Raw genomic sequence first — 14,830 nt, forward strand, 5'->3', positions numbered from 1 at the left:
TAAACATGATCGTATTTAATCCTTTCAGTAACCGGCAAAAACTTCCTTTAACAGATGTGGAAGTAAGCCTCAGAGAGTCAGTGATTTGCCCAAGGTCCTGTAGTTATTAAAAGGCTTGCCCATATGAATCTGAAACGCAAATAACCCTTCTGAATTGTTAAACTTACATCTGGCTCTTTGTAAGGGTAAATGAAAAACACTTTTCTCCATTTAAAAAAAGGCGAAGAGTCCAATTTCCCCTTGCCTTTTTTTTCTTAGAGTGTCTTTTTGGAGGTCTAGTGAATCTGGGTATTTCCCCTAACCTTTTACATAAAGATAAATCCCATTAGGAGTAAATCCCCTTCTTCAATGTTCACAGTGTAGCATAGCTTCAAGATCACGGGCCAGATAACTTCTAGGAATATGATAATGTTGAATTTTACCTGAGCCCTGTAATCCTGAAAAACAGTGAAGGTTAACAACAACCCTCTTCCCTGTCCCCTCATTCCACCTTTTGTGTTTGGGTAAATGGCTTACCACAAAGAACCATCCTTCCCCATTTGACTTAGATAAGATTTAGTGATGCCTGCTTGTTTACCTAGACGCAGACCTCCAAATTCCCATTCTTGGTCTCATACATGTTTAGCTGAACAGTTCTACCTGTGATGATCAATGAGAACAAAATGCCTGTTAACTAAACTTTGGTTAAGTTTCTCTTCTTCCAGGATGGAACTCTGGCCCACTATCGGCCTGAGCCAAAATACAACTACTCTGGAAGGGCCCCTCTGGGAAAATAGATTGGCTCCAGAACACTACTAAAACATTACCTGTTCTGTTGTTTAATTTGCCACCCTTTCACCCCATTTCCCCACATTCAGTTAGCTCCAGCTTTGTTTGCTCCTCTCCATAAAAGGAAAACCCTTTTAGTTTAGCTCGTGAGATGCTTACAGAGCTTATGGTCACAGCTCTATTGCAACAAGCCCATCCTCCCTTGCAATAATCCTCCCAAATAAAACATCTGCTTACTAAATTTATATTTGTTTTGAATTTGACATGTGTAAAGGGATAGCTCTGGATTCGGCTCTGAGAACTCTTTAGAGCTGTTCAGGAGATTGTCATGAGGTTCAGCTTCTTGTCTCTTGGAGAGATGAATATTCTGCTTTGCTGCATAAAATGCAGGAGATCTTGTCCTAATGACCAAGATGGCCTTAACATTCTCCCTCCCTTGACTAAACTTTAAGCGGGGGTTTTTTCCCTGTCTGAAGGACCCTGACTTCCATTTTCTTAGAGCATTTACTTCAGAGAATTTGTATTTGCAAATTCTTTCTGCCCCTTTTAGATGTAAATCTCCTCCCAGCTTCTTGTCAGTTTCACCATTTAGTTATTTCTTCTCTAGGATCTGCACACCTTTGAGAGGGTAGGAGCCTAATTTAGAGAAGTGACAATTAGCTAACATAGATGGCCTAAGCACTCTGATCAACCTCCTTGCTAATGTCTTCTAGCACTTTTCCACCAACTCACCCCAGGCATAAAAACTACTTTTTGTTTCAACAGAGTTGAGGTCAGTCTTTTTCTTCCATTGCAATTATCTCAAATTGATTTGAATTTGTTGAATTCTTACCTGTTGAATTCTAGCCAGTGCAGTTTTTTGCAGTTTTTCTTTGGCACTAACATTGTGGTCACTTTGGTGCTAGCTTTACATGCAAGTACATCTGTGAATATTGACTCAAGAATTACATTTCCTGTTCTGTACTGGGAGGGAAGGATTGTTTTATTTCTCCAACCACTTTCATCACTAGCCTTTAATACTTTTGGATTGCTCTATTTTCCTCTGGAACATTACAGCATTTCTAGAAAAGCACTCCTTTGTTTTTGTAAATTTAAGGCTTATTTTTGGACTGCCTCTCATTTCTAAGACTTCAGAAGCTTTGTATTATTCTCTTCCTTTTTTGTTTCCCTCTGTATAGATACTGTGGGATGGTGAAAATATTTTATTTTGTTTGGGTCTATACTCTAGATTTATTATTCTACCTTTTAACATCATTACAGGCAGTTTAAAATTATATATCTTCCACACTACTTCTCACATCTCAGAAGCCCTTACCTGTAAAGCCCATTTGCTAATGACCACGTAGCTGTCCTAGCTGGAGTTGGAACCATAGCATCTACATACCTACCTGGGGAAACTTTAGTTTTGAATTCTCTGAAGTTTATTTTCTTATAAACTTGTGACTTTCTCCTTTCTGTGGGCTTAAAAATTGCAGATTGGGAGTGAGAGACAGGCTTATTTCTTGGTTTGTTTTATAACTTGGTGTCCTAGCTTTGCTAATGAAATTCAGGTTACTTCAAATTTGCATTTTTATCACTCACGGGAGGTAATAATACAGAACTGCCGAAAACCAACACAACAGAGTCAATACTGCTGTGTTGACTTTGATGTGTTGGTTTTAAGCCTCCTTCTGTTGTTCCTCCTCAGTGCCTTTAAGATGCACAGAATGCTGCCTGAATGACCTACTGACTAAGTTATAATGAAAACTGTTTGCTTCTCTGCTTTATATAATAACCCTCTAAATCACAAAGGGCATGTATACACAAGTAGTATTGAGAACACAATCTGATTAGAATGCACAATAAAATGTGCTTAAAAACAGGAAGGGGCTCCTAGTTTGAGGGAATCTGAAGACATTTTCTTCTCTTTCTTTATTAACTATTCATTCACATTAACATGTGCTAAGCACCATACTAAGGAAAACTACAAAATAAAATAAGCCCCGAGAAATTCACAAACCAATAAGCCAGAAAGAAGGGAAATCACTAATTACAATATAGCAAGTTAAGTATGACGAGATATGTATAGGGTGTGGTCAAGAACAAAGCAAACCCAAATGTGTCGGGGATAGTTTGGGGGCTTTCTTCAGGGATGGGTGTGCATGACATAAGACAAAGGTCTTGAAGACACAGCATGTGTTGGTCAGCCAGACAAAAAAGGAGGAAGGTTATTCAAGTTAAAAGGGACAGCATATGCATATAGCATGACATATGTATCAAGGACCATCAAGTAATCCAGCACCGGTCTATCTACCCACCTCACCCACCCCCCTATTTCCCACCATATGCTGGATACTGTGCTATGTGTGAGGGATCCAAAACCTAAAATTAAAAAAAAAAATACAAAACCTAAAACCTAAAACCAGCCTGCAAGAGCCTTTTATTTATTTATTTATTTATTTATTTTTTTTTAAAGATTTTATTTATTTATTTGACAGAGAGAGAGAGATCACATGTGGACAGAGAGGCAGGCAGAGAGAGAGAGGGAGAAGGAGGCTCCCTGCTGAGCAGAGAGCCCAATGCGGGGCTCGATCCCAGGACCCCGAGACCATGACCTGAGCTGAAGGCAGAGGCTTAACCCACTGAGCCACTCAGGCACCCCTGCAAGAGCCTTTTAGTCCAGTTGGAGAAAGGGACATTTTTAAAAAATAAGAGCAACAATGAAGTGAGTGTTCTCCTAGCAGTCTGTCTGAGCTATGGAGGACACACTTAACTCCACCTGACATTATCAGAAAGGTTTCTAGAGGGTGTCGTATTAGAGCCTAGTAATGAAATAAAAGTGGATGTTCATCAGTATGAGGAACAGAATGACATTCCAGGACACTTAATCCCTTCCTTCTCCCTGCAGGCAACCTCTGTTCATTTAAATGCAATTATGAGTTACTGTACTCTTTTGTACAAAGCATTTTTCACTCAACGTAACTTTTTAAAAGATTTTTCTGCATTATTGTGTGTTTCAGTAGCTTGTTCCCTTTTCTTGCTGAATAGTGCTGGATATATGACTGTATAATCACACTTCATATATCCATTCTTTGATTGATGGATCGATTCTAGTTTTTGGATATTCTGAGTAAAGCTGCTAAAACATTCTTACTCAGGTTCTGTCTAGACATATATTTTCATTTCTTTTGAATGCTTAGAAGTTGAATTGCTGGCTCATTATGTCTAGTTTTATAAGAAACTGCCAGATATTTCTAAATGGTTATTACACTGTATCTTCCTACCAACCATGTTGGGAGAGTTTGAGCGCTCCACATCTTTGCCAACATTTGGCTCCATCAGTCCTCTTGGCCATTCTGGGGCAAGTGCAGTGTTACCTTTTTGTTTTCCTGAAGATTGATGATTTTGAGTGAATTTTCATGTGCTTACTTCTTCTTTGGTGAAGTATCTATTTGCCGCTCCTTCTTCAAGTACCATGTGCTTTACCTCATGGCTTCTCAACTCTGCTTACCCATTAAAACATCTTAGGACTTCTGCTTTGGCTCCATCCCCACTCTGATTTAACTGTTACAGATTGGAGCCCCTGTCATTGGTATTGATAAAACAAACAAACAAACACACACACAAACAAAAAAAAACCATTCTCATGATTCTATGTGCTCCCAGGTTTAAAAACCTTACTGCTGTGGTCCAGTGGTTCTCAACGTCCGTAGGTATCAGAATCACGTGGAGGGCTTGCTAAAAAACACAGATTGCTGAGATCCACCTTTAGAGTTTCTGATTTGGTGAGTCTGGGTTAGAGCCTGAGAATTTGTCTTTCCAACAAGTTTCCAAATGATGTGATGCTGCTGGTCCTGGGACCACCGTTTGAGAATCACTGCTTTAGCCAAACGAACCAACCAACTTCTCAATAGACACCAAATTCTTTCAAGCTCTCCTTCTTGGATATTCTCTTCTCTCTGTTGAGGTCCCATCTAACTCTTTATGTTCCTGGCATATGCTTTTTCATTCTCCAAAAACCCATCTGAGTGTCCCAACCTTCATGAAGTCTGCTCAGATTCATTTGCTCTGTCATTTCTCTGCCACACTCTATTGCCATGATTCCTGTAGTAATGGTACTTATCACACTGTTTGGTTAATATCTGTTTATTTGTTCTCACTGCAACTCTTTCCGCTTCCACACAGTGAGAGTGCTATAAAAGCAGAAACCCCTATGCCTTGTTCTTGGAATCTTTAGCAACTAACAATATCTGACACATTACTTAGTTTCCACTATTTTATTTAAAAATTCTTTTGAATGTTGTTTTAATGACTGAGTGGCTGGATGACTAATAGAAAATGTAATATAGAAGTCTTCTCACATACTCCAATTTTTTAAAACTACAATTGACCACCTGTTATTAAATTGGCAGCTGGATCATAGGAGCCAGAGAGCAAATCTACAACAACTAAAAATAAAAGCCACATATCATCATAGTCTACAGTTAGCATTATCGTTGTTTTTTTTTTTTTTGAATACAAGAAAAAGCATAAAAGGGGACTTGAAAAGAATTCTTTTGAATTGAATAAGCCAGCAAATATAAAATCAAAGAAAACTTTAACAAGATGAAAGCAAAGTATGATTTTTCTGAGAGTATTACATTTGTTTCCCGAAGGCTTTCTTATCAAATAAGAAGTGCTTTTTAAAAAAATCAAATCTCCAGAGAGTTCAAAAAAAAAAAAGTTCCATATGAGGATTGTTGCTAGGAATGTTGCAAGGTTTTATTGAAAGATTCGCTTGCAAACTGAGATGGTAATGATAATGGCAAGAATAACAATTTCCTTGCCCACATTGTGCGGGAGACTTTAAGCACTGTTCATGAGTATTCATTTAACCTTTATAAGAGCCCTAGAAGGTAGGTATGATTATTCCAATTTCACAGATGACAAAACAGAGGCTGAAGGAAGTTAAGTAATTTGTTCAAGGCCAGTATTCAAACCCATTTTTGGTTGCCAGATGAATTACAGGATGCCCGATGAATTTGATTAACAGAAGGCTTTTGTTTTGCTTTGTTTTGTTACAAGTATGCCACCTGTAATATTTGGGACATGATTATATTAGAAAATTATGCATTTTTTATTTGAAATTCAAATTTAAATGGTTGTCCTGTATTTTTATTGGCTAAATCTGAAAACCCTACTTTTATCTCACTCCAAAAAAATTGGCATCAGACGACCAGGTCGCATTGCCTCCTAATTCTTCTATAAAGGCAATCCCCAATCCACTGACATGGGCCGAACTTCAAACAGTAAGCACGGCATCAAGGCCCTTTCTGATCTGGACCTTCCTGTTCTCCCATCCAGGGGCATCCCAAGCGCCGAGGTTGTTGAGGCAGGAGCCGAAGGCTGTGGGCCTGGAGGCCGGGGTGGCGGCTGCGGAGCCAGTAGGCCAGAATTTGGAGCGGGATCCGAGGCTGCCTGATGTGGGGCTTTGGCGATCACCGTGAGACACGTGTTTCTACTCTGAGTGAGGTGGGCGGCTCCTGAGGAGTTCCAAACAGAGTGACATGACCTGGCTTCTGTTTTAACGGGAGCAAACTGGCTGCTGCTTGGAAAACCATGTGCAGAAATGGGGATGCATTGCAATTACTCAGAGGGCAACGCAAGCGGCTGCTTTTCTCCATGATGGACTTCCTGTTGGCGGGTTCAGGCTTCCAGCAGCGTTATGCCGGGCTCTGGGTGTCAACTTCTGACTGGGAGCTGAGGAGAGGGGCATCTCTGTCCCAGCTTTAAGGTGGAACCTGGTGGTGTTTCATACGGGGACCTGAAGGGATGCTGCTCTAGGGGCATCTTGCGGGCGTTGCGTCTTTGGGTGCAGGTGAGACAGCGCTGTGGGCAGAGAGCAATGTTCTCTCACAAGGCGGGGCAACGAAGGCTGTGGCGAGACTGCACCCCTGGGGTGGGGGGGGGGGTAACTGGTGTACGACGGATAGGCAGCAGGAGCACGTGATCGGACATGTTCTGGAGTCTAAATGAGACACTTTCTGGGATCCCCAGAAGCAACCGGGAGAGACTTGGGGGTGGGGCTGACAAGGTACTGCAACTGTGCAGGGGTCCAAATGAGGCTGGAAGACTTCTGTGATTAATCTACCTGTGACCTAATTTATAGCACACCTGGGTGGGCCTGGAAACATGAGGGTTAGCAAAATTAAATAAAAGAAGTTAAAAGGGACAAGAAACAACAAAAGGAGATACAAAAGGATATGGTGCCATACAAAAAAAAAAAAAAAAAAAAAACAATAAATTTAGCAAATTTTTAACTCCCTTGTGCCAGGCATGCACTCTTTGGACATTACCTCATTTATTGTTCACAACAATCCTCGCCCAGGCATAGATTATTACCAAGCCCCTTTTACAGATGAAAAAAGTTGAAGCCAGTGAGGACACAGGTAAGCAACTTGTACAAAGTCATGGAGATTTGAACTATTTCTGTCAAACTGTAGGCAGAGTTCGTGGGGTTTTGTTTTTTTGTTTCTTTTTGGTTGTTTTGTTTTTTTAAGTAATCTCTATGCCTAACGTGGGACTCCCACTCACAACCCCGAGATCAAGAGTCGATGTTCTAGAGTCAGCCAGGAACCTATAGCTTGTGTTTTAAAAAACAGCTAAGCCAGCAAGCCTCCTGGGGAAAAAATGAGCTAGGCATATCTTAATGAGCTAGGCATAGTTCCGTAGCTAAAATAAATATGACTGAAATCAAGAGAGATGCTAAGAAGAGCAACCCTGAAAATCACCAGGAGGAACACTTACTACAGAGTGACCAGAGCTCCTGAGGAGGCAGGATTCCAGGGTGGAGAGCTGGACTAGAGACGTACACCTGTCACACACTTTGCCTCCATCAGGTGCTCAGCCATCTCCCATTTCTGTTGAGAAGAGCTGGCCAGTGAGCCGCAGGGACCTTGGCCATCCATACCTCAGCAACAGCCCACCCAGGCCAGGCCATTTGCCACACACAGGCACCATGACTGCTCACCATATCCCTGGAATCCTCAAGTTATGGATTCTAGATGAAGGTCTCTGAATGCGGCATGGAAATACAGGCCCAAATCAAACAGGTTAAGTAACCACTTTCTTGCTTCCTTGGGATGCATACCTCTGACTAATTCAGCTGACACTACCTTTGGGAGTGTGTCTCCCAAGTTCTTGTTTGTTCCCCAAATGATGAAAATGAAGAGATAGACACATGGTTGATACAGGGGAGCATCCAGGTAAAGGATTTCATGAGGAAAAAACCAAAAAGTTTCAAAAAGAAGGTGACATTTCAGTCCTGGTCATAAAGACCCAAATTAGCAATCAGAATGCTTTAGTATTTCCGATCTTCAGTGGCATAGCAGAATGCTTGCTTAGAGGCCTCGTCAACTACCGTGTTCAATTCATGGTCCAGACCTTTCCCAATGTACACAGAATTTCATTATCTTATAAGCCCAGGTGACTTGCTTAGTTGAATGTTTTGTTAAATGCTGGAAGTTATATTACAACGTAGTACTCAGCTTGCATGCCTAAGTATTATACATTCTAGCTAGGTGATTCTACTGTGGATGCTTACTAGATTTACCTGATCTGATTGTATGTAGTCAGCAAAAGCAAAAGTAATTACAAGCAGAATTTGAAAGAGCTCAAATTCTTTATAATTCATTTAAATGTTTGGTTTTTCTATAGTTTCCTTTGTGAATTGATGGTATAGCTCTGCCATTTCAAACCTCAGCCTGATAAAAGTACAGATTTCTGGGCTCTTTCCCTGATCATCTATATCAGCATTTTCAACAGGCACCTTAGGTATTTGGATGTAAGTCAACCAAGAACTTTGCTTTGGGAAACAATGAATAGCCTCTCTAGGGCCCTTTAACATATCTGACAGCTTTCTAATGTCCTAGAGTATACACAGAAGCCTTTTCTCCTACACCTGGTAGAGTTCATTTGCCCTTTTGATTTAGCAGTGTACTAACCACTTACTTTTCTATAATATTTTCCATTATGCCATAGACTGGTTTTATTTTGGATCATGTTACTTTATATAAAAGGTGCTAACAACTTTGGTGGATATGAAAAAAAATAAAAGAGCCTGAAATGTATAAATGTCTTGTGAAGTTTCCAGTCATTATATAAGAAAAGATTTGTCTATCATCTCTCTATCCATCCATCCATCTGTCCACCCACCCATCTACCTACCTATCACATGAAGTATTTAATGTATTTTGGACATTAAATATATTTTCTATAAAATGATCTGGGAACAACAAAAGCTGATTTGAATATTATTTTCTCAACCTTAGCACATACTGTCACTTTAATTTGCCATCCTTTAAGATAAACTTCCAATCTTACTTCTGCCAGGAGCCTTTCTGGACCATCCTAGCTGTGTGTGATTCCCTGTTTGTAAACTATATCTTCATATGGTTCTTACCATAACATACTGCCTTTTTTTTTTTTAATCCGTAGCCTTTATCTTCAGTCAGTTGATATCCTTCTTGAGGGAAAACATGGGATTTTCCTTCTTTATTTCCATAGCAAAAACTTCAGTGCCATTTATTAGTGTTCAATCAATAAATATTGGAAATAAATTTGGATTTATTTAGAAGCAGGAGTAGGGTAGTGGTATGCTAGTGTATGTATAGAGCATTAATACAGAGTTCTATTTTAAATACATTCAAGTCTTATTCTCCATGCATTAATGAAATATGTAGGCGTAGATGATTGTAGAATCACAGATTTTTAACTTTGGCTGGCTGCTTATAAATTATCAAGTATACGTCTATTATTTTTTACATGAGGAAATTAATATTCTATAGGGCACTAAGCTACCTGAAAAAAGGAATCATTTACTTCAATATTTCATTTCATACATAAAACAATAGTTTTAGTTATCTTTGCATTTTTGGTAACACCTGGTTCACACAGAATAGGAACCTAAATGTCAGCTGAATGGATTGTTTCATGGAAATCAATTTCACTAACTGGATATTTAGAACTAGACAATGAAAGGACAGCTCGTGCCTTCAGCTTCTCACATGCTCCACAGGGATACCACCACCTACAACTGACCCATTAGCTCATTTGGCTGGATCTCCCTTACTTCAGATACAATTCTTGTTTCCTGTTCATTCCAGATTTTCTTTGAGCACCTGCCTGAGCATGTGTTCTAGCTCTTCTTTCTGACTCCTACTGCATGTGTTAAAAACCTAATTATATTATATTCTTGCTGAATCTGTAACCATATCTGCCTTTTTAAAAGAGAACATTTATGCTTTTACTTCTCTTTTCAGGAACCACAGATGATCTGGTTCATGTGGTCTGGATGTTGGGGCCGATTCCACGTTAAAACCTGTTAAACCTCTAGGGCCTGCCTGGGCCTGCTTAGCCAGAGTGACTCCATGTTGCCTAGATAGCCATTTCATTGCCTAAATAGCCATTTTGTTGTTACCATGTTGCCTAGGTAGCCATTTTGTTGTTTAATAAACGCCTCAGCAGTTAGTGATATCGGTTCCAGGTAATCGTTGCTAAAACACACACCTAAAATAAGGCCAGACAGGTAAAAGACATCCAATCAGCCAAAGCCACATACGTAGATGTCTGTGGTTGTGCCCTATAAAACTAGCCTGTAAGACCAAAGGGGGGTCGCTCTCTTCGGAGGTGGCCCTGGCCGGTCAGTCTGACTTCTAATGCTTGGCATAGAATAAGGCTTTGCCTAACTTTCACTTTGTCTCAGGCTCATTCCTTTGATAACGGACCCAACACTGGAAAAGAGGAAACAGTGGACACCAGACAGAGGAATTTTCTCTTGGTCAGTCACTAGGAGGGACTGTTCAGTCTCTATTTTGATTGCTCATTCTTATTCATTGTTTTCCAAGTCTTTAAAAACAAAGTGAGATATTAGAGATAGGATTTAATTCGAAGCCCCCAGTTATAGTACAAAGGTTAAGGGAGAAAACCCAAGCATCTCCAGGCAGCCATAGTGCTAATCAGTTACTTTCTGTGTGTTCAGAGTGTAAACCAAACACCGTGGTTTGGATTTATTCCCTTGGCATGACCAACACTTGCTCCTTCAGATGTAGTGCTCCTGGAACACAGACTCACTCGGAGTAAAGATCAAACAGAATGGATTTTAGAAACTTCTGATTAACCTTACTACTTTTACAGATAAGAAAGCTGAGACTCAGAGAAGTTATTGGTTTTAAGGTGATTCAATTGGATTGGATAGTGACAGATCTGGGACTAACACTGACCATGCTGTCTCTTTCATGGTAGCTGACTTTTGGTAACTGTCTTATTTTACTTTTATCTGATATTTGGAGGGATTTCATGCCCATGTAGATGACCAATCTTGCTGCTGAGCCTCGGAGTTCCTTGAAATCTTCATATGCAGTGACTTTTGCTCTGATCCCACTTCCATCACTGCCTCCTATGGATCTCCTTATCACTTAACTGTCACGTGTCTAAAATATCTCAAATATCTCAAATGAAAGTACAACCTTCACTTTTCTCATATGCACTTCATTTCCCCTTCCTTTAAAGGCATAGGACTTTCCCTTTCTGTCTCTATTTTCTCCTTGTCAGTCCCCTCCTGTGTTCCCATCTACCCTGCTCAGGTTCAACTCCATGATTCATCTAGTTAGCCAGTCTTAACTAATGTCCTCAATGTTCTTTATTTGTTGTTTTTCTTTGCACTTATCTGACAAAAATCCAACTGAATGTATTGGCTTTCTCCGTGCTTCTACCAGGGCTGATACAAGCTAATGGAGAAAGCTGCACAGCTGGGCTGATTGATGCCTCTACAGCAGTGTGTTTCTCAAAGTACGGTCCCCAGACAGGCAGTCCCAGATTCACTCAGCATACTGAATCAGAAAGTCTAGGAATGAAATACAACAGTCCGTATTTTAACAAGTTCTCCAGGTAATCTTGATATACACTAAAGTTAAAAAAAAATACTACTGCATTAAACCTTTGTCTTTAACCTCCATTGGCTATTAACACTAGCTGTCAATCTTTGTTTTCTAAATTAGTACCCCTCTATGTTTTACATACTAGCTTCTTTAAATCTCCATTCTCCTCCAATCTGTGGTCCTGTCTGTCTCTTCTCACTCTCCAGAGATCATCACCCTCTGACTTATACAGTTTGTGCTTGAACTCCCTTAAACCCCTGCCACCAAATCCTCAGACTTACTGCAGCTAGTTGCAGTGGAAAAATGTTCCTCTTCATGTTGAGGGCCAGCCCCATATAGCTGTGTTCTAGATTCCTTTCCCTGCAGCATCAGGAACTTTCTCCCTTTTTCTTCATGAAGTTCTCTCTCTCCACTGGCATTGTCAACACCGAACCTCATTACAATTTACATTCATACACTTGGGGATTTTTATTTTAAGTGTCATAGAAACTGCTGTAGGATTTTAAGCAAGGGAGTAAAATTATCTGATATATAGTTTATGAAGAATTTTATCTTTCTTGTGTGGAGAATGGATTGCATGAGCTGAACCAAGAAAATCAGTTTGTTGTAGTGGAGATGTAATTAGCTTTGGGTTATGAATTGGAAGTAGATTTAATGGGGGAGGGTGGAGAGAATCAAAGGTAATCCTAGTTTCCTTGGTTTTAACAACTATGTGGATAATGAAGTTGTTTATCAGAATGAAGACTGGGAAGGGATAAGATGACTGGAGGAAAACCAAGAATGTTTTGGTCATGTTGAGTTTCAGTGGTTTATTGGAGGACATCTGTGAAGAGATGGGCACCTAAATGTCTGAGTCTAGAATTCTAGGAAGAGATAAGGAATACAAATTTAGATTTGGGAATCTTTGGCCTATAGATGACATTTAAAACTCTGTTATTTAATGAAGTCATCCTGGAAAAGAGTAGAAAGAGAAAGTAGGATATGGCAAAGCCCTGGGCTACTCTAATATTTGAAATGGGAGTATGGAGTGAAAGTTTCTAACACAGGAAAATGAGAATTAGCACTTGGTATCATAGGAGAATTTCTCAGAATTCCCCTAATTGGTTCTTAGCCAAATTTTGCTGAGAAGTAAATGAAAATAAGAACAGAGAGGTAACCATTGGAAATGGCAACACAGAGGGCTGCATAGACCTTGGCAAAAGCACTCACAATAGAATGGTAAAAACAGAAGTCTGATTACAAAGGGTTGAGGAAATTAAGTTATTGAATGAACGTTTGGCCTAAGGAAAATCTGAAAGGTCTGTTAATCTTTCATTCTATCCTGCTTAGTAGATTTCTTGAAATCAAAACCATTCTAAAAAGTGACTTAATTCCTTCAAGCTGATGCCAATTTCTGGAGAAATAAGGGTGGTTATTAAAGACTCTAAAGACTATTTGAAAAGTTTAAATGAAGGCCCCATGCAATTTAAACAGAACCAGAATGCCAAAAATCAATATATAGCTTCCAAAATGAAACTGTTGATAGGGTGGTTACCACACCAAAACAACAACCACCATGACAAAATTCATTAAGTAATAATAGGTATTGTAACAAACTGGAATCTGAAATTACCTGGGATAAGTGAAGTTTAATATGATTAGTCCACAGATATTTGAGAGCTGGCCACACATACACATACACACGCACCCTCAAACTTGTCCTCTCATCATTTTTAGTAGTCAGTCCCTTTAAGATAGTATGTTTAATTTCATGGATGATAAAATATGAGAAATTGCATCCTCATCAGCGTATATTTACGAAGTCCCTGGTGTATGTATACAGGAAAGACCATCAGAAGTGAGCACTATGATTATAACAACATTGGGAAAATAAAACATACAAGGAATCAAGTCTGGGCTAAAACCCCAACTCATAAAAACTGGCTATCAAGCAGTACATGCACTAAAGATGGTGAACCAGCCATATATTAAGGGTCATCTTAGTCTTCAGACTACAGAAATAACTGTTGGCCATACAACTAGTAAAGATAATTATCATCACTGAATGACACTAATAAGAGAGGGAGCCATGTATTTTCCATTAGATGGTCATTTGTAGCCAGAATATTATATCCACGTACAATTCACATATAATTGCTCAAATGCAAGATTCCTTTCATGATGGAGCAATTGGGAAAGAGAATCTTTCATTTCACTTTAACTATAGCTGATGTCATATATAATATTTCAACTGTCCATTCATTTACTCTGTCATATTTTAAGTTTGCAGAAATGTATTGAGCACTTATTATGTGCAAAGCACTATACTGATGTTGCCTTGCATATATGTAGATAAGAATGAAATAAGCCCCAAATATTAAATCTTTATTTTAGAATGAATGAGTTGCTGACATGCTGGTGCTGTTACCAAAGGGTGTGAACACCAAATGTTTAGTTCCTACCAGCTCATGACCCCCATCTTCATCGAAGTCCTCCTCTATCCCATCAGTCATCTCTTCTCCATCCGCATCTGGCCCTCCTTCAGCAGGCTCCTCTGTAGAGTGATCTGCATTCTCTGACACACATTCATCTTGGATCAGCTCTATACTCTCTTCCAATTGCTTCTTCTGAGCTTCTGGGGGGGAGAAAGCAAATGACTACTACCTTGGGTTGCTCATGAGCCATTTGGATAAACCATGAAAAACAGTCTATGAAAGGGTAAATCTGTGTGAGGAAGATAAGGTATTATTATGTTCCACTTGAATTTATTCAGTCATGTAAATTATATACCTATACCTGTGTATATTTTCATTTAAGTAGATTTATTTTTTAAATGGAATTATCAAAAATTAGGAAGTCCAGATGGTACTAGTATATAAAGTAATAACGATTTACTTGAAGAGATGGATCTTCCTGGCTATATATATTCTTTTCTAATAGGAATATGCTCTCTGAGGAAAAAATACAGCAAAAATAAAGGACAAAAATCAAATGAAACACAGAACTTGTTCACTCAAGGAAGGAAGATGAAGAAAGTTCATTGACAAGTTCAAATCTAAGTGAAAAAGACAAAAATGCACTGAGGAAAAAAAGTACAAAAGCATATGCATTGTCTTCCAGACAACTTGTCTATGTGAACAATACTCTGACATTTTAGAGTCTAAATTCCGTTGGCAGATGTGGTTATC

General features: G+C 39.3%; 1 protein-coding gene across 1 annotated transcript in view; it reads right to left on the reverse strand.

The window, feature by feature from the left end:
• RALYL (RALY RNA binding protein like) overlaps positions 1-14,830 on the reverse strand; it is a 701,413-nt gene that overhangs the window by 20,801 nt on the left and 665,782 nt on the right. The window contains 1 exon segment of the mRNA XM_047725116.1: positions 14,105-14,277. Within this exon segment, the coding sequence (XP_047581072.1) occupies positions 14,105-14,277 (173 nt within the window).

Source organism: Lutra lutra, chromosome 4, assembly GCF_902655055.1.
Source record: "Lutra lutra chromosome 4, mLutLut1.2, whole genome shotgun sequence".
NCBI classification, from domain to species: Eukaryota; Metazoa; Chordata; class Mammalia; order Carnivora; family Mustelidae; genus Lutra; species Lutra lutra.